Source organism: Apteryx rowi, unplaced genomic scaffold, assembly GCF_003343035.1.
Source record: "Apteryx rowi isolate R43461 unplaced genomic scaffold, aptRow1 scaffold_107, whole genome shotgun sequence".
In the NCBI taxonomy this organism is placed as follows: domain Eukaryota; kingdom Metazoa; phylum Chordata; class Aves; order Apterygiformes; family Apterygidae; genus Apteryx; species Apteryx rowi.
This window is the reverse complement of record NW_020447275.1, coordinates 1,244,212-1,266,395: the sequence shown is the minus strand read 5'-3', so window position 1 is coordinate 1,266,395 and position 22,184 is coordinate 1,244,212. Positions and strand designations below refer to the sequence as shown.

At 36.3% G+C, this 22,184-nt stretch overlaps 1 protein-coding gene across 1 annotated transcript in view; it reads right to left on the bottom strand.

Annotated features, from left to right (window-relative positions):
- Positions 1–21,953, bottom strand: part of STK33 (serine/threonine kinase 33) — a 33,272-nt gene extending 11,319 nt beyond the window's left edge. The window contains exons 1-9 of the mRNA XM_026070715.1: positions 21,837–21,953; positions 19,374–19,487; positions 17,957–18,061; positions 16,601–16,739; positions 15,470–15,558; positions 11,607–11,685; positions 5,491–5,566; positions 602–714; positions 237–322 (exon numbers count right to left, since the gene is read on the bottom strand). Coding sequence (XP_025926500.1) covers positions 237–322; positions 602–714; positions 5,491–5,566; positions 11,607–11,685; positions 15,470–15,558; positions 16,601–16,739; positions 17,957–18,061; positions 19,374–19,487; positions 21,837–21,953 — 918 coding nt within the window. The remainder of the gene's footprint in view (positions 1–236; positions 323–601; positions 715–5,490; positions 5,567–11,606; positions 11,686–15,469; positions 15,559–16,600; positions 16,740–17,956; positions 18,062–19,373; positions 19,488–21,836) is intronic.
- Positions 21,954–22,184: the final 231 nt, after the last annotated feature.

Below are 22,184 nucleotides of genomic sequence, written 5' to 3'. Positions count from 1 at the left end.
TTTTTGCTAGTTATTGGGCTGATCAGAAGCCCATGTGATACAAACAAAACATGCCAATGGATTTTGGGGCTCTGGATAAGGCCCCTACAGGTTACTTGTTTTTTGTTTTTTTTTTCTTTTCTTTTCTTTTTCACCCTACTGGATTGCACAGAAGCAATACAGCATCCTTACATACAAGGCCAGATAAGTAAGGGGTAGAGGACAAGGTGAACAAATTATAACTCCTCAAAACTCACTGTTATCCACTGGTTATCAAGTAATTCATTAGCTGTGATTCGGTGAGCAGGATCTACTCTCAGAAGTAGTCTCAATACGTGTTTCGCTAAGAAAAAAAAAAACACCCTTTGATACATCTCATTTCTGTTAACAATAACAACTCAATACACTTTCAAGTGAGTGCTTTAATTCAGCAGAGAATATTTTACTTACAATGCTATGAAATTATTTGATGATATCATTTATGTGCATTTATTTCTTAGCATCAATTTCACTTTTCAGAAAAGGCACACTTCTTAAAGGCAAAAAAAGAGATCAAAACTATATTTGTGGAATTCATTGCATTACTATCAGCATTTGTTTTGTGAGAGCATTGTGTACTTACCAGCCTCACTAACTGTTTCCCAAACTGTATTTTTAAAGCACAGGTCTCCCTTTCTTATTAGTTCAAAAAGCTTTTCTTCTAAGCTTGCTATAAAAGGAGGTTCACCACACAGTCTGTAAGAAAATCAGGGTCAGTGAATGGAAACCTACTATTTTTCACTGGTGAGGCAAAAACTATGTATTATTGGATCACTGTGAAATCAAAAAGTTAGCATGACTGCCAAAGCTTTAGAAGAACTCCACAAAAGTGACTCAAGTTCTGAAAAATATGTCACTCAGAGAGATTTAAGGGAAAGAAGTTATGAGGTTAAAATGTGATTTGATCTTGGTCACTATGTATCCACATAGGGAGAAGATAATTGATACTATATGGATTTTTAAACTAGAAGTCAAAGATATAAAAAGATCCAACTACTGAAAACAGAAGCTAGAAAAAAAAAGTGAAATTAAACAGAAAATACAGTATTTTGCTATTCTGTAACTCACTCATCCAAATCACTTGGTTAACTGAAAGCATCGTCACATGTGCAGTATTTCTGTCACGGAAATTGTTTACTACATACACTTCACACTTCCTGTTTCTTTTGATTTACTTTATGCCAAAATATTCTTTTCCATTAAAAAAAAATCAACAATTCTATCCCAACAACCCATTACATTTCAATAATAACCATCACTAATCTATGCCCCCACTGTTTTTAGATTAGTGACCCTCCACTGAGTTTATAACAATCAGAAGAACTGAAACAACAACAAGAAACAATACAATTCTCTCAATTTAAGCATTTAAATCCAAATCAGCTATCTTTCTAAAAAACACTTTTTGGATCAACTACAGGTCACTGGCTCAATATAGGAATTACTCGATAAAATAAGACCATAGAATAAAATTAACATAAGAAGTCAAATTGGTCATACGCAGTGGATGTTTGTGTCCTTAAGTTCAAATGTACTGCTGTACTGTTCAAAAAGTGATAAATTCAGTCCCAAGATCTTACAATCTAAAAAAGATGTATTAGTTCAATTCTCAGTCTACAGTTAGGRAGAAAAAAAACCCCACCTTTTCTTCATTGGATAGTAGTAAATCAAAGCAAGGGTCATTCAGAGGAAAATGTAGATATATATAATATCCCTTTACTACTACAAAAATGTATTTTTCAGAACAGAAATGTAAAGCAGAAAATAATTTGGGGAAAAAGATCATTTTTAATTTGTTGCTTTTTGATACCACATCAAGCAACATCTCCTTTAGCTACATAGTGTGAACATTACCTTAACTGGCACAATCTAAACTAAGGTGCCAGTAGAAATATAATTATAAAAAAGAAAATATATTGGAAACATCAGAAACATTCTAAGAGATACCCCAAGGGTCCAAATTAAAGGGTACATATATTTATAAAAATATATGTTGATTGCATTCTTGCATTGTATGTATTTCTTGTTATTTTGAGTAAAATACTTAAGCAAATATGGTGTCAGAATGTCTGTTAATTCAATTACTCTCTCTGTATCTTCTGCTTCCCCTATGCCAATTATATATATGTGGTAATAATAAAAAGGTAATATATATGAAACTAAATTAAATGCATTCCTAAGGAAATATTTGTGGTAACACCAAATTCAATGTTTCTACTTGCTTTATATTTGCTTTCTATGACTATAACTGTTTACCAACAGAGGTATTAATAGAAACATCATCTATAAATGATTATTAGACAATATTCTTTGAAAGTAAATATTGATCTGTGTTCTGCTAATCACATCATGAATGAAAAACCATATCATGTGATCTGTGTTTTCAATCAAAACTAATAAAGATGGATTAAATTTCTAAAAGATTTTACATCGAACTACTCATGCACAACTGACATGCAAAAATTACATAGCAAATACTTTCAAGAAATGAATCCACCTATTTGTGGCCATTTAGAACAAAGAAGAGCCTAACTTCATCAAATAAATTATTTGCACCAAACTGTTTTTAGCTGTACTCTCAAAACACAGAAGTAGCTACTGAAAATGCAGTTGTCACCTCCTGTGAAGGATGTCTGTCACTTTATATCAAAGAAAAGACAAAAATACTCTGGAATTTGTTTTACATGACTTCAATTTTTAATCTTAAGGTAAAACATAAAAACTCATTTTCTAGCACATTTCCCCCAAACTTTTAATCTCAAAATTACTTTTAACAAAAACTGTTCCACTTTCTTTATTCTCCAATTTTCCTTCCCAATCTCCCTCAGGACTTCAATCCACATGGAACTGAATTTAAAGAAATGGAAATGGGAAGAATGCCTTCCTTTTGGTACACCATCCTGCGAGCCTTGGCTGCTGACAAAGCCCGTTGTGCTGTTATGCACAGATAGGACTGAATTCTCTCCAGACTAAAGCAGTGACAGACAACGGATAACTTCAGCTAAAGATACCAAGTTAAGCAGGTGAAATGTATCACACAGAACCTTGCAAATCTGTGAAGAAATCTTCCTGTCTTTAGAAAGGAGCAAAAATTACCATGTTTTCTTAATAGGTTTCTTATTACTGCAATGTAGGAAGTAATTTACTAGGCCTCTGAGACTCTTCCAGTTACACCAAGGTTTTAGAGAAGTATTCCAGGGGCCAGAGTCTCTCAGCACACGCTGAAGAACTACTGAGAAATCCAGTAGTGCAGAGCACACAGGAAAAAGCAGCTCCTTGTCCTTTCCTAATAGGCATCAGCGTTTGGGCCACGCTCTCAAGTGTGCCAGGCAGCAGGACTCCTGCTCGTCTACTCTATCAGTGTGCTGACACACCTTCATATTTTAATGGATTTTCTTTTTCTTGGTTACTATTGTTTATGTTTCTATTAGTATGCGTTAAAATAGAAATGAAATGGAAAATATAAAGTACACCTCAATTTAAATTACATATAAAAATCTATCATGCTGGCTTTGCCCCATTATGCAGAGGCAACCCTGTGCATTAACATTCATGAAAACAGAGTTCATGAGTCACCTCAGGGCTCCTGCTCCCCAGATAGGTAGAAACTGAGCCTGTCGTGGCAATAATACCCTTGGTACCAAGACGGAACATGCCATCTGCACTGCAAAAAGAGCTCTGGCAGCTAGCAAATTATTAGGGAGGCATTAACTGTAGCCTAGAAGGGTCAAAGTTGTGACGGTAGCAATAATGGCTGTAACAGCATCTTTAAGCCCATTAGAGGAGCACCAGAAGCACAAGCTATTATTCAGGAAAGCAAGAAAAGTAATTTGCAAAAACAGAATTAAAATCAGAAGACGATCTTATGGCTTTTGTATTACTATTTTCAAATTAAGCAATAAAAAGCAGTGTGAATTGTATTCTATTAATTCATACACAGTATTTTCATTCTTGTGTAGCAGACACAACAAGGGGTGAATTAATGTTACTTTGTTCTGACACTATTGTGATTACAAAATGCTAATTTTAAAAAATATTTATATTGCTAATTAAGGAAGAAGGTCAGAAGTTCTGAGCTCTGGCTGCAATCAACACAGTTCACTGCTCTGAATTTTACAAGTTCTGAGCTGTGAAATGTGCTGATTGCAGGCACTGCTCAGGATTCTTATTAGCCAATCAAACCATCCAATTTCAACTGCCCATTTTATAATATATTCTGTTGTACTATGTTGCGCAAATCCTACTGCCGTGATGCAAACATTAATATCATGAAGTACAACAATAAAACTCATTTTGTATCAGCATAAATTTTAGAAATAAACAAAATAAAGGCAATAAAGCTATGAACACTTCATGATGCTGACACAAGAAGAAAAATGCACTAATTGTACAGAAAAGAAACTGAAGAACCAATATAGTGTGTGTGTGGGGGGGGAATCACAGAAAATCCCCAAAAGAGGAGGTTATGAAACTGCGTGCTTGTGTCCAAAGTCTTCAGTTATAAAAGAACTAGGCTGTACATAACAAAAGTAAAAGAAACATAGTACAGCAAAATTACCAACAAATGAAATGGCAAGAGGTAATGTTCTAAAACATTTGCATTAAAGCATCATCTAGGGGCAACTGACAGAAGAAAAAGACTGAAAGAGGTAAGAAAAACATGCAAATACATTATGAGAAGATAAAAGAGCCTCTGCACACAATGTGACATGTTAATTATCTAATTCTCAGTTTTAACTGCATTATACAAACAGGTGTTTATGTACTTTGTTTCATTTTATTTTTAATTACTGGGATATGTTTATATGGTATTTGGTAGTATATGCAAGATAAGATTTAGTCAGAGAGGAGTTGTTATTTTGCAACTAAGACAAATCTTACAAACCATGAAAGACTTCAATAAAAATATGCATGCAGTCCGGCAAATGTGGAGTTTCATTTCCTCCTCTAAATAGCAGCAGGTTTTGCTAACTTCCAAAGGACGTAGGCAACCTGCACGAGGAAACCTGGCAGCCTTTGAACATCATAGTTCAGAGAGTTACCACACGCAGAGGCGCAGAAGAAAAACCTTTACCCTGATCGCTTGGTTTGTGCAATCCATTTGAGAATTTGATCAATAATCTGTAAATCAATAACTTACTTCCCATACATACCTCCAGCCAACATATGCAAAAGAAAGGCCTAAACTCTCAGTCTAGTTTTAGAGTATTACACTGCAATATTCTGTAATACCGCGTTATTTCAGGATTATAAAATACTTCATAAATCACATACTCAATTTTTAACACTGAACTGTATGTTTTACTTTCTTTTGAATAGAAATTTGTAATGTTTACATACAAGCAATTATAAGACTACAGTCATTTGTTAAGGTTTGGCACACAGGTTTACTTTATATTTCAATGCCAAATTGTAAGTACTTGTATTATAAATGGGTCTGTACATTTTATATTAGTTTTACAAGCTACTTACAGCATGTACATAATGACACCTATGCTCCAAATGTCACACTGTTGGCTGTAGTCATGGGCACTGATAACTTCAGGGGCTGCCAACCAAGCAGAAACAATAATATTAATAATACAAAAAAAACTTTTAAATGCTTAAACACAAAGCATGAAGAATGTGCTGATGTGGTATAATTTATTCCCATATGTAAAGAGGAACCAACAGCAGATGTTTAAATGAATAATGTACAGACCTTAACAATTCATGCTGATGTGTCCTCACTTTTATCATTTAGCTGTTAAGGGGGCGGTGACATTGTGGCATTAGCTGTATGATTAAACTTAGTATTGTTTTTCCCCACAATAAGTTATTACAGCAGTATTCATAACACGCTGGTGTGAAGGACTGCAAGATATCATACGAACTTCATTTTTTCCCCAGAAATAAGTGCAGCACATAAGAATACCCATTTTTTGCAAGACACAAGAGCCTCTGTTTGCACTTATTAGCTAGAACACATCACACAATGAACAAAATCAATGACAAAATACTCTAAAAAATATTCAGACTGATTTATTTATATCCTAGATTAAAAATTCACATATTATAATCTATTCACTAATCACTTTATATTGTTTCAGTCACATGTCAAAGATGTTGCTTTGGGGCCATCTTACTGATATTTTATCTCCTATATCATGGTAAATGTGGTCGTGAGATCGCTTCCAGAATTAATGAAGATAACATGTTTTGCCCCAGGAAGAAACAAAAAACTAATTCCTTTCCATAAGAGAAGCACTAATGACAGAGACTATTTTATTTGGTGTTTTCCCACCAACTCAGAAAGTTTGGTTAGCTATCATCTCAGTTTTTAATGTTTTATGTAGGTAACAAATTTCAGACATTTATTTATTAGGACAAGCAACTAAAAAATATACTTAATGGTTTGATAATATCACAACTGGTAAATCAAGACTTCAAAGGAGATTTTTATTATTAATATTGCCAAACTAACCAAAAACTACAAATCCAAATATTACCTCATTTTTAATATATTTTAATACATTTTTAAATTTAATATATTATTTTAAGAACATTTGCAATATAGCAAATAGCAATATAGCAACATAGCAATAACTCATGCTATTAACACCAGGGGTGAAATACTTATCCTATGCAAAATAAAATGACTAAGCTGGGGAATTCCTATGGTTCGATCTCCAGAAAAATATAATGAAAGGCCAAATTCTCAGCTGATCGAATTCCATTGATTTTACTGGAATTGCACTACCAAAACTTACACCTCACAATATGTCCATGTGTGTAATACATACACTTTTAAAGAGAGGTTGCAATTCCAGAAAGATACTGCATCAAGGAATGGTTACAAAAAATAGGAAATCTACTAATAAACCAGGCTGGTTAAATCATGAATGTCCATAGGCCTCAGACACAAGAACGGAGCATGCAAGAGGTGGAAATAAGAACAGAAGGAAAACATAAACACAGAGGGGCAAAATCTGAAAGGAAAAATACGGAGCAACTAGCAAGGCACATAACGAAGAATGAAATAATCTGTAAGTATATGAGTAGTACAAAGACAATGAATAAAGAGGTTGTTGGTATCGTATTCAGCCACGAAAGCTACTGATAGATGATGCTCAGAAGGCAAATGTATTTAATGTCTTCTTGCATCAATCTTAACCAAAATGTCAACTGCAAGCAGGGGATAGCACAATCAATATCAGTGACAAAGGGGCAAGACCTCAGTTTTTTACAGAGAAGCAAAAGGTTAGCAAGTACTTACGCTGGAAATTTTAAAATCAACTGCAACTGATGAAATTAATTCTAGAGTATTTTAAAAACTGACAAGACTTTTCAGAACTATATTGGTTCAAGAACTTGTGGAAGACAGGAAAAACACTGGAGGACTGAAACAGGCAATCATGGTATCTATCTGTAACAGGGTGGAAAAGGTGGCATCAAAGAATTACAGATACCTCCTATTAATTTTAATTCCCAAGAAAATTCCTGAAATAATAAGCACCTAGAAGAAAACAAAGAGGTAACAGCCATTATGCACTTGCCAAGAAAAGATCTGATAGCACAGGTTGACAGGCTTCAGGGCTAGAGGAGGAACAGTAAATATCATATATCCTTGTTTTAGGAAGGTTTTTGATACGTTTCACCTAACTTTTTTCATAATACTTTCTATACGAAAATATCAGAGGAACAATGCACGTGTGGTTATAAAAGCAGTTCTCTGAAAGTAGCTATTTCTTGTCCATGGTCAGAGTAGAAGGCTGCATCAAGGGATGTTTTGTAGGTGTCTGTCCTAGGCATGATACTATTATAATTGATGACCTAAATGATCCAAGAGAGAACATGCTTATTAAATCTGAAGACAACATCAAGCCAGGAACGACTGTAAGTGTATCGAAAGGCAAGCTCAGAATGCAAATACATGGAGAACAGCTGGTGAGGCAGCAGTTCAAGGACTGTTGTGAATCACATGCTGAACATGAGTTAATAGTTTCAGTATAACCTAAAAATGCCTCTGCGAGGCAGGGTGACAGTAAAACAGCCACGCCGGTACAAAACCTCCCCATGTATACCTGCCCTTTCTGAGGAGCCAAAGGCAAACACTCCCTCCTTCTTCTGGGTTAGAAGCCTATCTAAATACGCCAGGTAAAATAATAGGCCAATAGCCTGATTCCCAGCACCAACATCTTGTTCTCTTAGTGGATTCAGAGTCCTTAAATAGCCCAAATGCCTTTCATGTAGAGTCATGAAATTGAAAAAAGATGATGTATACACAAGCATACCTCTGCAATACACACAAAATAATCCTTCCACTCAACCCAGCACTGGTAAGGTCTCAACTAGATATTGCGCTCAACTTTGGATACTCCATTTAAATAAAATATGTACCAAATGGATCATGGCCAGCCAACCAGTAATAAAGATCAGAAATGCAGGACAGGACTAAGAAAATTCATGTTGTTCAACCTGAAGAACAAAAGACCAAGGGAGAAGTGTGATATCAGATTACTGAAAAAAGGAAGGTGGCTACCTGTTCTTCATATCAGTGATAGGCAGGGCAAGAAATAGTCTTAAAATACAAAGTGCAGTTCCACCTTTTCCTTTACTCCCATGCATATGCTCCCACCACTTCCCTTAGGTCAGCTCTAGCAATTATGGGACTGCAGGTGAGTTAACTGAAATCTTATAATGAAAAAAGTGGTCAGATTGTGGCCTATAAGTATCAGTTTAAGCTGACTGTCAAACTGAACGTTCAGGGCAGACATGAGGAAAAACTTCTTGCAGGATAATGAAGCACTGGAATAGACTGTCTGGGAAGATTATGGGTTCTCCATTACTGGAGCTCTTTAAGCACACTTAAGACAAATATTCATCAGAAATGACTTAAGTATAGGTGCTTCCTTCTTTGAACAGAGAAATAAATCAAGTGACTCAAAGGTCCCTTTCAGTGCTAAGATTCTGTGTTTCTGTCACGATTAGTAAATTGGAAAGTAATTTCATCCCCTGCAACCCCCTTACTTAAAGAAGTATTTAATACCGCTACTATTTCATCAATCAAAATGTCAGAAGGACTAATGATCTTCCTCCAGAAAGGATTTCCTTTTTGCTTCAGTCTGTTATAAGCAAGCTGTGAAAYGCATTGCCAGTATAATACCACTGAGGAAAGGAACGCTGTAGAATTCAAAAAGAAATGATACACTGGATAGTGAAGTGAGGTAGAGTATATCATGCAGTATAAATCAGAAGGGGGTAAAAACCTTTATACCATGGAATGCAAAGCATTCATTGCCTAAACAGGCAAAAGGAATTTTGAGAAATGTGTCTTATGGACAGGTTATGCCTTTTTACCTGCTTTCATGTTTTTTTCAACTTCCTTTTGATAGTCAGTGTCAGACACTAGAGTAGACAGACCGTTTCAATGGAAATTTTCTAAGAAAAACCGTTTTAAAACTTAATCCAATTGTACAGATAGAAACTCCTGAAAGCTTCTGCAGCACATCAGAAGTTACAAAGATACTTTATATAACCAGTGGGAGACACAGTGATTCAGACAGCACTGTAGGCCTCAAAAATACCTGGCCAAGTAAATTGGAAAACACACAACAGAGAAACAGCTGATCTTGTAACAAAGGAGCATGTAATTTGCATTGAACTCAACTTAGTAATAATATAAGGCAGACTGAGGCAGTTTGAAGACAACAACATGTAGAATGGAAAGGTGAAGTGAGGGTTGTCTGTGTGGTGGATATGATAAAGCTCACAACAGAATAAGAAGAAATCAGTTCTGCATATTACGTAAGAGATTTTTGTAGAGTACCTGATGGGTTAGGGGAGCAGAAAGAAAAAAAAAATGGCAGAAAACAAGTGCCTGACTTATCATCATCAGTGAACAGCACAGCATCATCAAGCAACAGCATCAGGACAAAAAACAGTATGAACTCAGACTCCCCTATAGAAGCGCAGATCTGATCACATCTTGCTTAACCGTTGCTTTCCTTCTTTGTAGTAGACATAGAGCTCATTTCATGGAGCTTGTAGTTATTGATAACGAAGTCACTCCTTTCATGACACAGCATGTCACTCTATTTGCACTCTGAAGTGGTACAATAAGCTGGAATCGCTGTTCGTCCTTACTGTAGGGATTCCCTTGCTCATTTCCTTCAAGAACCAGATGGGGAGTGGAACGAGAGGATCCCCTAAACTGGCTGTCCCAAGTGGTGAGCAGCAGCGGTCCTCAGCAAGTGCGCAACAGTTACATGTCTTTTCCCAGGCATAGCTGAGAAGTATGGATTTACTCCATCTCCCTTGTGCAGAAGGGAGTTTGAGAAGTATTTACCTCACAATAAAAAATGTCCAGATTCTTTGGGCAGTAGCGTCTGCTGTCAGTTTTGTCTGGGCTTTAATCTCCATGAACCTCCAAGGAGGACATAAGGGATGGGACCATTTTAAATACTGTTCCGTTACTTAAACAATGAAGAAGCAAGTACAGCAATAGAAAGAAGGAACATGTATAGACAAACATACCCAAAGTTTATTCAAATAAATCATTGTTTCTTTTCTTCAAAGGCTCATTTATTTACATTCCAGTTCACTGAACCAATGGATTTAAACAATAATGCCCAGGACTATTAAAAGAAGCCTTACCAAAATAAGAGCTACTCATTATCCACCCCTGAGAAGTGTTGTAAAGGATCTGTGCAGCTGCTCTGTTTATCTACCAGACAAATATTCCTCAAAAGAAATATGAAAGCTAATGAATAGCAGCAGAATGAAATACAATTACTTCCCCGGGAAGGTCATTCCATAACGTCATTTGATAGGGGTATCATCCAAATGAAAATTTTGGGGGTCGAAATATATATGGTTTCCACACCCATTCCACAAAAGTTAGAAAGAGCTGAGGAGATGACATTTTTCTAAAGGACTAAATCTGAGCTTGTAAGGCACGCAGCTTAGCTTCATCTTCTCAGAGAAGAACTCAAGAAAAGAATCCTAATTGAATTTCTCTCTCTCTGTTCTCTCTCTCTCTCTCCCCATACAGCTTCTTGTGTCTAGTGGGAGCCACCCCTTAGTGTCCTTGTTCATCAGAGACAACAATACTCATTGTCAAAAATCTGTAGTGAGATCCCCACCAGTCAGAGAGAGAGAGAGGGAATGAATCTACGTGAACAGTGTGTCAGGGATCCAGCAGTTGCATTACACTGGGAACAAAGTGTTAATCTGTGGAATCACTGCTACATAGAAGCTGAGAACTTAGTATAATGGAAACATCAGAAACATACTATGAACATTCACATTTATATAATGTAAAATGCATATGAAATGTAAATCCTTATAATGATGGACAATTTATTCCACAGCAGCTCTATAAGAACTGATGAACCCCACTAAAAGGTTGTTATCAGTTACAGCTGCACCCTTCTCTGAAGCTTTGGACCTCAGATATATTGTATGTAATTAGAAACATTGGCAGTTGTAAGCTAGTATACAATTCCTGTGAAAAGAGAAGAGGAAGAGCTTAAAAATACCTATGACTTTGTGATCTGGAAAGATCTAGTGAGCTGTAGCACTTAAAGAGTATGAAGCTCTGAACTTACCCATGTATATAGGAGTCCCACAGATAGACTGAAACACACTACCACCAGCCTTTTGCACAGCTAAACCAAAGTCAGTCACCTAGCAGAAAAAATACAGTATTAAAACTGGCAGTAAAGATGGAATTTTTTAGTTCTTCTGTCCAGCTTAGAACTCACTGCTCATAGTGAAAACTAAGTCAGAGAAAAATCAGTGTGAAAAAAATCAGAAGTGAGGTTTTCATATAATGATCTTCAGTCTCTCCTTCCCTCATTCTTTCAGAAAGACACGCAAGTTTGTGTCAAACACCGCTAATGTTTGTCCTGTAATTACTCTTCTGGGCAATTTTTTCCACTGTCTAATCTTTTTTTTTTTCCTGTAACATTCTTTTCCTTGACATTCAAATTCACATTAAACTAAGTGTCCTCCAAAGACACAGGGCAAATTCCACTTATCATTTTACATTTTCTTGTGAATAAGACAGGTCGAAATTCCCAACAAAAACATACTGATGGTAGAGACACTACACGGCTGTGGGCAAGCAGGGACAGAGACAGAATTTAGAAGGTCAAGAGAAACAAAATCAAGTTGCTGATATATCAGAATGCTGYTTGCTAAGAACCTAAATAAAACCTAGACTGTCAAAAGAATATGAGCAACACCTCAACTTAGGACTATAGTCCGTGGATCCATTCCTTCCTCACAGCAGCAGGGAAACATAGCAGCAGGAAAGACAAATGGCTGAAAATATGCCTCCATGGTCCCCACCCGAAAGGGAGATGATCCTTGGCAAGGGTCCAAACCCAACGAAGCAACAGGACTCCCTCCTCCTTCCTCACAGCAGCATTTCAGGGTCAACTGCTCAGTGAGTCAACAGCTCTGGTCCATTGAAATATGCCTCTCATATTTTATATTGCATGAAGGTATTTGTACTTGTCTGTTAGACTGACATGGATTCCCCCATCTCTCAAGCTGGTCTTTAAGGAAAAGAGGATGAAAAAGGAAAACTTCGCCTGCTGGAGGCAATTTTGTGTGTGTTGTTCTACTGGTCTGAACCAGACACCAGAGACAACACCAACATTCAACCAAAAGGTAAAGGCGATAAAATTTGAACTAAAAAACAGAAAGAGTAACTTGTGCTTTGGTTTAAGATGAACCAAATGAATTTATTCTATATGGAAGTAGTAAGAGTGAGCAGATAAAAAAAAAAAGAGAGAGAAAATATACCCATGTTTTAGAAGGTTTGGGTGTTCTAAAACCAGAATTTTTTTCTCTTGTCCATTGTTGCTCCTCATATGATATAGTCCTATCTATCATCTTGGAGTTCACTGGAATAGACAGTTGTGTATCTGCTCTCTCCCACCCCTCAAAAAAACCTTTCAAGGAAATTAGAGACAAGATTTTTACAGTGGCAAAGTTTTAATTACAAAGCATTTATTTTCATTTTTTTAATGTAGCTGCATTTTACTCGTGTCTATTAGTGAGAATAATTTCCTTAAGTTTACATTAGTTAACACATTATAAAGAAATAAGACTATTACTTTGTCTCTTCATCCCGTTAAGCACAGTGTATTTGAGATGTAAATGAAATGAAATGGGGCCAAATTATCGTTGTCTCTAAAAGATAAAAAATCTGTCTTACAGGCAATTGTCAAGACGCGGGGCAACACAATATTAAAAGCCTTGGGACTGAGAAAAGTTGACTTAAAATATTAGAGTCATGCTGTACACCATGATGAGGTAAATGAGGGTCTGGTCAAAATTTTAGTTTTTCTGCATTCCAGAGAACAACTGTACCATTTTTTTTGTTACCAGAAAAAAAGGGGGGGGGAAAGTTGAGCAGCTTTCTCTTGTGTCCCCTTGCAGGCACCTTGGCTGTCCCAGACCTGGCTGTCACGACCTAACCCCACTTCCTCCTTCCCCTTCTTACCCCATGCACCAAAACCATGAGGAGCCCTTATATTCAAACTGAGAAAAAACAATCATTCACAGCATCTTACATACAGACATAATACTCCACATACTCACTGACGGAAAACTGGATACCTGATTGTTCCCTTTCTGGGAGTCACCATTCCTTATAAGAAATGTCTATATTGTGCCTTTTCTCCTGCAAAAACTGGAAGTAATTAGGACTTATCCCTTGGGCTTTGACTTCATCCCTCATGTGTGAGAGCATTTCAAAGGGTGTAAAGAAATGCTGCATTTTTATGGAAGTGTTTTATCTTGATAGTAACACCTTATTCAGGTGCAATATTTACATATAGAATCCAGTTTCTTCACTACACTTTTATACTTTCCACCTCTAAGTCTGTGAGCAAATGCATGCATCTGAAATTGTCCGTATCTCTAAACTTGGAAAGGAATGTCCTGATACCTGCAGGTGCAACTGAAGGTCTGTCTATACTTACAATCAAAACTCCCTCTGAACTCCATGCTAATATGCACATTTGCCATGTACTGACATGTCATACATGGAAGAATGCCTGTTCTTTCACAAGGAGGTATCTGTGTGGGGGCTTCATTTGTAATTCTCCCTGCACCTCCTGGTCGAAAAGAGAGAATCAAAAAGATTCAGGAAGATTGTATCTCACAGCCAAAACCAGGAGAGTGCGAACCTTGGCCTTACATTTAACATCAGCTGTCTCAAACCTCCTGAAAACTCTGGACCTAGGTAGGAAACAAATGTAGTTCTCTGCTGTTTACCCATTTCATGCTGTGAGATGGACCTTCCCTTTCCTGCAGTCACCTCCATTGCTACTAGCCATATTAGCTTTGGGGTCTTCTTCCTTGCTTTCAGCTTCTTCTCCTAGAATTATTCAGCCATAAGGAGAACAAGCAAAACTGTGATGAAGAAAGGAGAGATGACAGATTTTGATAGTTGCTGTTCCAAACGGATATACAAAGCAAGACTATGAAACAAGAGTAACTACTGGCCACAACTGTTTGTATTGATGGAAGTGGTATACTGAGTATAAGGATGGAAAGTCTGTTGACAAACCAGAAGATTTATATCAATGTCTTCACTACTTCAAGCATTTGCAGGAAGAAAGGTACAAACTGCCCCAAACTGAAGGAGATCTGGAAATTTCAAAGTTCTGTTCCTCAAAATGAATATAAAGTTATGTAAAAATATATAGGCTTGAAGATACATAGTAAACTGGATTCTGTACCCTAGAATTCTTCCACCATGAATTAGTGAGTTGTCCATGTTCTTCAGTGGCTACAACGCTTCTCAATATGCACCTAATATAGTAGATCCACAATCCAGTATTTCAGTTCGACACGGTTATTTTAAAAGAGGTATACATTTTCACAACTATTAAAATTGTAAGTCAGTAATAGATAATTATCATATGATTTATTAAGCATCAAGGACTAGTTCTTTCAATGAAATCAAGGTGTAAGCACATGGCATATTGTGTTTGGGTAGTAAATATTTATTAATATCCAAAAATTCCTGTGATATATTTTGTATTCCAATCAACAGCACAATCTGAATAGGCATTTTTTCTAAACTACTAAAAGATTTACATTACATTACATTGACAATATAGATAATTTCAAAATTAACTACATCTTAGAGTTCCTGCTGACTTTTTGTAACTAATGGCTTGGAACGATCCTAATGTAGATCTAGATGAATAAGATATGGTTACTTTAAGGTTTTTTTTTTTAATTGACCTAGAAATATTCTTTTATCATTTTATAAAGATTTTACTTTTTTAACAGTGGCACTTAGCTTCCAAAATGATTTTTTCCCCTAATAATACCATTTAGTAGCTCATTTCAAAAGCTGCTAATAGGTATCAAAGTCAGGTCTCCCAGTAATACCTGGAGATTAAAACCAGTGCTTGAAGCAGAACTGCTACAGCTGTAGTCTTACCTTTATGTTTAATTTCATTTCATTTGCTTCATTGATGTCACTGCTTTTAACTAAAATGTTTTCCAGTTTTAGATCTCTGTGAACAATATCTGCCAAGAAAGAATAAGAAGTAAAATGTTATCAGTTGCAGTGAAGATATTCTGACAGAAATGTTTAAACTCTTTTGACTGAACAATTTCTTTGAGCAATTCTAGCGTATTTTACTCTGAACTACTGGAAACCAAAAGAAAAGCATCTTTCCCATCACCACCAGGCAGTCATATAGATATTTCAAATCTGGATCAGATTTGTATCCAGTCCTCCGCACAATCCTGTAATAAGGGGAAAAGTTCACATTGCTTCAGTCTTAAATATCAGTTGATCAGCCAACATCTAACAAAAAGTAGGCTTTATGTTGCATGCTTATCAAATTTGCATGTATTTTCATAACTACAATTCATTTTCATATCCAAAAGCACTAGAAGCTTTTGCCTTCTCAACAGCTACAATGAACAGATAGAGCCCTAAACAAGGCACCACTTCATATACAAGAAATCCTCTATCTGTATGGAAAAAAGGTAAATGAAGGATTCCTACAAGTGTTATGCTGGAATACAAAGATGAATAATTTCTGTAGAAAAAAGTCCAGAAGTATTCACAATCCTTTAGCATATACCAACTCTAAATTTTTAGATGAACAGGTTAATTCTGTCATGGACTGTGCAGAATTGCAGCACTTCCATGTAGTGGATGAAAATGCTTAAGTTTACCGAATCCTAAATGCAAGACAGGCTACTAAAAAGTCTCAAAAGCACTCCACTTCTGCTTTTTTTCCCTTCTGCAATAGACTATATACTCAACCACTAAAAGAAATTAATGTTATAATGCAAAGCAGTTACAAGTTAAGAAATAATAATACATGTTATTATCCGATAGCTGGTACAGAAAAAGAAAATGGTAGCAGTTATTACAATTATAAGAAAAATAAAGTTTTTAAAAAGCATTCATGTAGTATATTTTACTTCTTCTTTACTGGAATATCTTTATACTATGAAATAAGTAAAAGACAAGAATAGCAATTTGTAACTGTTGTTGAATGTATGGAAACTCGAAACTGATGAACACAGGGGAGAGACAGAGGAACTTAATTACCTTTTTTGTGAAGATATGCTATTGCTGAAGCGAGACTCTGAATGATGTGCCTTGTCTCATTTTCTGTAAAGTGTCCTTTACTATGAAGAATTTTTTTAAGTTCTCCATCCTCACACAGCTCCATTACAAGATACATCCGCTAAGTTAATAGAGAGACAAAGTAATGATTTTCTTATTTCTGAGTTTAGCATTTCTTTTAAGGTAATAACAACATATGTAATTGCAGTGCTCCAGATGCAGTGATGACCCAGAACCACAATGCGCTTAGGATTTTATGAACACAAGGCAAAAAGACAATCACCCTGCCCCAAATATTACCAGTGTTTGGAGTACTGCAACAAACTCTCAAGGTTTCAAAACACATATATCTAAAAAATGTATAAAAATACTACAGATTTCAAGACATGGATTAAATATGGATTTAGCATAAAACCGTTTCTATTCAATGTATCATCAACGACTTTCACAGAAAGCCTAAGAAAGTACCAAAGTTTGAAAAGACAAAATACAACTTCTCAGCAACTAGGAATAAAAACTACAATATGCTACATAGACCTCTGACCAATTCAATACTCCAGGATAAAATATATGCTACAGCTAACAACAAATACTAGTTCACATGTGTTACTGCAATACTTATCATATGGTGAAATCATTATAATGTCCTGAGATCTTTTCCATTCAACTCAGCAATAATACCTTTTCAAACAATGATATGGTAAGTGAAAGAAAAAATAGCAATAATTTAATCTCAAAAACAACATTTTCATCATTCTTTGGCTAATTATTTCTGAAATAACAGGCAAATAAAAAATGGAAAGTCTGCCTCTGGATTGATGTTTCTTCTAGGGACACACAAGAGGGTGACTTCCTTATACAAGCTTATACAAACAAGCAGGGTAAAGAAAAAAAACCTGTAACTCTCACTGTAACAGTATTTAATTATTGTTGAAATAGTTCTGAAATAACAGAAGAAAAAACTAAGTTGAGAACTCAAAGAAGGAAGAAATTAAAGCCTAGACTATACTAACTGTCTCTGCCTATCAGAGACTTGCAAACAATGCAAGCTTAGGCAGGTATTTCCCTTGATGTAAACTGTTTTTGTCCTGTGTTCAACTGCTAGTTTAAATTTCTGGCAACAGTGGCTTAGATATAATTTAATGGAAAATAAAATATAAACATTTCCACAACCTTTTGGTCAAGAGTTGTAAGAAGATTTGTCCCATATGACAATATTGTTAAATATGGTATATGATGAGGAGCTACCTTGGAACAGAGATCATTTTTTTCTTTGTTTGTTTTTCACTCTACCAACATTGGTACTAACACTAGGTGTTGCAATTAATGAAATCTTACCTTTGGTGTCTCAAACACCTCTTCTAAGTGTATTATATGGTCATGGTTCACTCTTTTTAAGATGCTCACCTCCCGTTCAAGTAACTTCATAGCAGAGCTTCCAGCCTTAGTTATTTATGGGAAATATATTTTATAGACATCACATTATTCATTTTTAAACAACAGCAATTTCTTTTTAAAAAAGTGATAGGATGTATTTTAAAAAATTACATTTCAAAACATCACTGCAAAATAATTCCTACTGTATTTCAGGATTGCTTCCATTAATCCAGTAAATTTGGCCTCTAACATCTTACAGTTTCAAATACACAATTCTGTGAAATGTCTTGAAAGCCTTTAGGCTGAAAGAATATCTATGCATACAACCACAAGCATTTTCACACTATCCAAATACACCATGTGCCTATGAAACAAAAATGAGAATGACTTTACTTAAATAAAGAATAGGTGATATTTAATGTGCATTTAAAATCAACAAAAAATAAAGCTGTTGGGGCAATGGAGTTAAACAAAATGTAATTATTCATATTGAAAGCTGGCCAGCTCAGTGGAGCTGATACTCCATAATCCATAATCTCATGAATATATAAACAAGTACAAATGAGCAGGAAAATTATTTTACAGAGCACCAAGCACTCCTGTACCCATCAAGAACATGATGGATTTGGTTTGGTATCAATGAAATGAAAGAATTTAATCTACCCTTCATGATGGTATCCCATTTAAACATAGTCGGATCCAATGTTACCACGGCTGTCATGTGATGACAGGGACTGAAGTACAGTATTTTTCTAACTTGTTTAAGAAATCAAAATTTAAAAGAATTTATTATTGCCAGTTTGACAGTTTGAAAAGCTTAAAATATCAAGAGTAGCAAAATAACATATCTAAATTGTTCACTTGGTAAAGAGCCAGTTTCAGGATTCATCATGCATGCATAAAATATTAAGCATAAAGTTATAACACTGTGTTCGTACTGACTTCTGACTATAAACCTTCATGTTCCTGATTTATCCCTTAATTGTTTTTTTAAAGCTAAAAGAAAAGCTTACAAAATAAAAATCTGTCAATTAAATTTATTCTTCAATCATATTTGGTTAGTTTAGAATCTAATTTGCAAACTTCTTTTCAATTATTTTTTCATGAAGAAATAAGAACCCTAACTTACATGGTTAAACCAAATATTTTGAGTACTTTAAAAATCGATATTGTTTCTAGTTTCTGCTACAGGGACAATGATGAAGACACAGCTAGAGTAGTACCTGAAAAATGAGAATAAATATCTACATAAGTCAAAAGAGAAATTCTGGATCTAATATGACTTCATGGTGCTCAGAGATTGGAAAAAAAGAATCATCAGATCCTAAGAAAGCTAAGGAAGATTTTAAAATAAATCACCCAGCTACATGCTATTTACCTTTTTCCTGTTCACTTTTTTAATAGCCCATTTTTTGCCGGTGTCTTTGTGTTTCACTTCAATTACCACCCCAAAGCTGCCTTGTCCTAGTTTCCTTCCAAAAGAATAGATTTCCTAAAGAAACAGAGAAACATAAAAAAGTGCAGCTTTAAAAAAGTTTTAACAAATTAAATTTATTAGCCAAGAACTTATAGCTTATACAACTAGACTTTCCAATTAAATGTTTAAAAGATGTCTGTAGTAGGAGAGAAGCAGTCTGATCATTCAATGAAAATACTGACAGGTTTTTATACTGAATATTTGTTCTAGCCTTCATGCATGCTTGTTGTAAGATTTAAGATCAGCAATTGGTAGAGTTCAGTGTGAGTTTTCTATCTGACTTTCCAAAGCACCATGAACTGTAACTGTACTGTTATACCGTGTATAACCACAATCCCAAAGAAATAACATGTAAGGTGCAATTTTGAAATACTAAGAACACAATGGTCAGTGTACAAAGAAATTGCTAGCACAGATAGTGATGGTTAGGATTTAGGACAGCAACAAGAGTATAAACACGACTTCTGAAACAAAAAACTTCGAAGTCCTAATTTGTGACAAGATTGAAATTCACAAGTTTGCTTATCTGTGCTCTGCAAACGCCTGTACACACAGCACGTCGACCACAATTCAGGGCCAACAGGAACTGCTGCGAGACCCTGCCACTGGTCCCTACACCCCTGTCAGGGTTATCTGGAACCCCTCACTCCATTACCCGACCCACCGCAATCACCTCACCCATTGGGAGGACCTGCTGTGATTACAACACTTCTGTCATGGTCACAACAGCCCTGCTGCGATTACTTCTTCCGTCATAACCGCATCAACCCTGTCACAATTGCTTAGACCTCCATGGCAACCAGGCTGCGACCGCCTGGGAAGCCCTGTCATGTGCTACCTACACATACCTCCCTGYACTTCCTAGGAAATGCCCACAGGCTTTGGGGGAAGCCCTCCTCTGCTCTCTGGGAGTTTCCCCATGCACTTTCGAGGAATTCTCCCATGGCTTTCCATGAATTTCACAGTTGCTTTCTAGGAATTTACCTTGTCCTTCCTAGGAATGCAACCTGCCACTTTCCAGGAATACCCTTCTACTCTCTAGGAATTAACTTTTTAACTAGCTTTCTAGACAATTTTCAACATGCCCTCTGGGAATTTTCCACATGCTTTCTAGGCATTCCCTGCTTTGCTTTCCAGGAATTTCTCACATGCTTTCTGGGAAGTCACACTCCAGCTTCCTAGGAATTTCCAATGCATTTTCTAGAAAATCCTCCCGTGGCTTTCTAAGAATTCTCTTAGTGTTTTCTAGCAAAACCCCACTTGCCTTGTAGTAATTTCCTCTCTGCTTTCCAGGCTCCCCTCCCCCTTCGAGAAAATCCATCTTGCACTTTCAAAGAACTCTCCCCGTGTTTTCCAAGAATACCCCCTTAGCTTTCTAGGAAATCCTCCTCTTTTATAGGAAATTTCACCTCTCTGCTTCAAAGGAATTTCATACATGCTTTCTAGAAACTCCCCCTTCTGCTTTCTAGGAAATTATCCCATGTACTTTCTAGGATTTCCCACTATGCTTTCCAGAAACTCTCCCCATAACTTTCTAGGCATTTTCCCCTTTGCTCGCCAAGAATTTCCCCATGTGCTTTCCAGGAATTAACCATGGGTTTCTAGGAACTGACTGCTCTCTTGAGAGTATACATATGCTTTCTAGGAAATCCCAACTCTGCTTTCTAGGAAATCCTACCTCTGCCTTTCAGGAATTTCCTGTTTGCTTTCTATGAATTCTCTCATGTGCTTTCGAGGAAACTCCCCTTTTACTTTCTGGAATTTTCTATGTACTTTCTAGGAAACCTCCTCTCTGCTTTCTAAACACTCTCCCCTTTCATTTCTAAAAAATTTCTCATGTGTTTTCTAGGAATCCCCCTTTTGCTTTCCAGGAATTTCACACATGCATTTTAGGAAATCCCCTTTTCCTTTCTAGGAATTTTCCCTGATACTTTCTGGAATTCCTTCCTTCTGCTTTGTGGAAAATACTCCACACTGCAGAAAATTCCCCCCTCCCCCCACCCCAACTTCTGCTTTCCAGGAAATTCACTTTCTGCTTTCCACAAATCCTCCTCTTTGCTTTTTATGGACTTCTCCCAGTGCTTTCCAGGAAAACCCCCTTTGCTTTCTAGGAACTTTCCTCGACAGAAACCATACAAATACCCTCCCAGCTGATAACTGGGCTACCACTTCATTCTCCTGCATGTATCTTCTTTTTCTACCAAGAAATTTTTAGGACTGGGTGGACTGGGGGTGTGTCAGGTATTCAGCTATTTGCCAAGGACTTCTGGCAGCCTAGAAATTCTGATGGGGGAGCCCACGCTAATGAGGAACTATGAAACCCCCAGTCCATTAGTGTCTGTTACAGCCAGAAATTCTACATACCTGGATAGCAGCTCCATCGCTTATTCGTGTATGACGAATTTTGACTTCTGCACTATGGCTGCGAGTTGATTGTGTGAACATTTTTCTGTAAGGTTCTCTTAGCTCCAGTTTTGGCATCTTTATGGAAAAAGGAAGCGCTATTAAAATGCACTATTTCAAAAATTCTTACATTGTTTCAGATGCATCAAAATCCAGTCCATGGTAAGGTATGTAACATATCATAGTGCAGACTAAATATGGGACAAGATGTAAACAACACGGGTTTAAATCAATTAGTTAATTTCATGTAAGCCCAAAACAAATAGAAAGCTGTGAAAGATAAAAAAAAAAAAAACCTATACCATAATT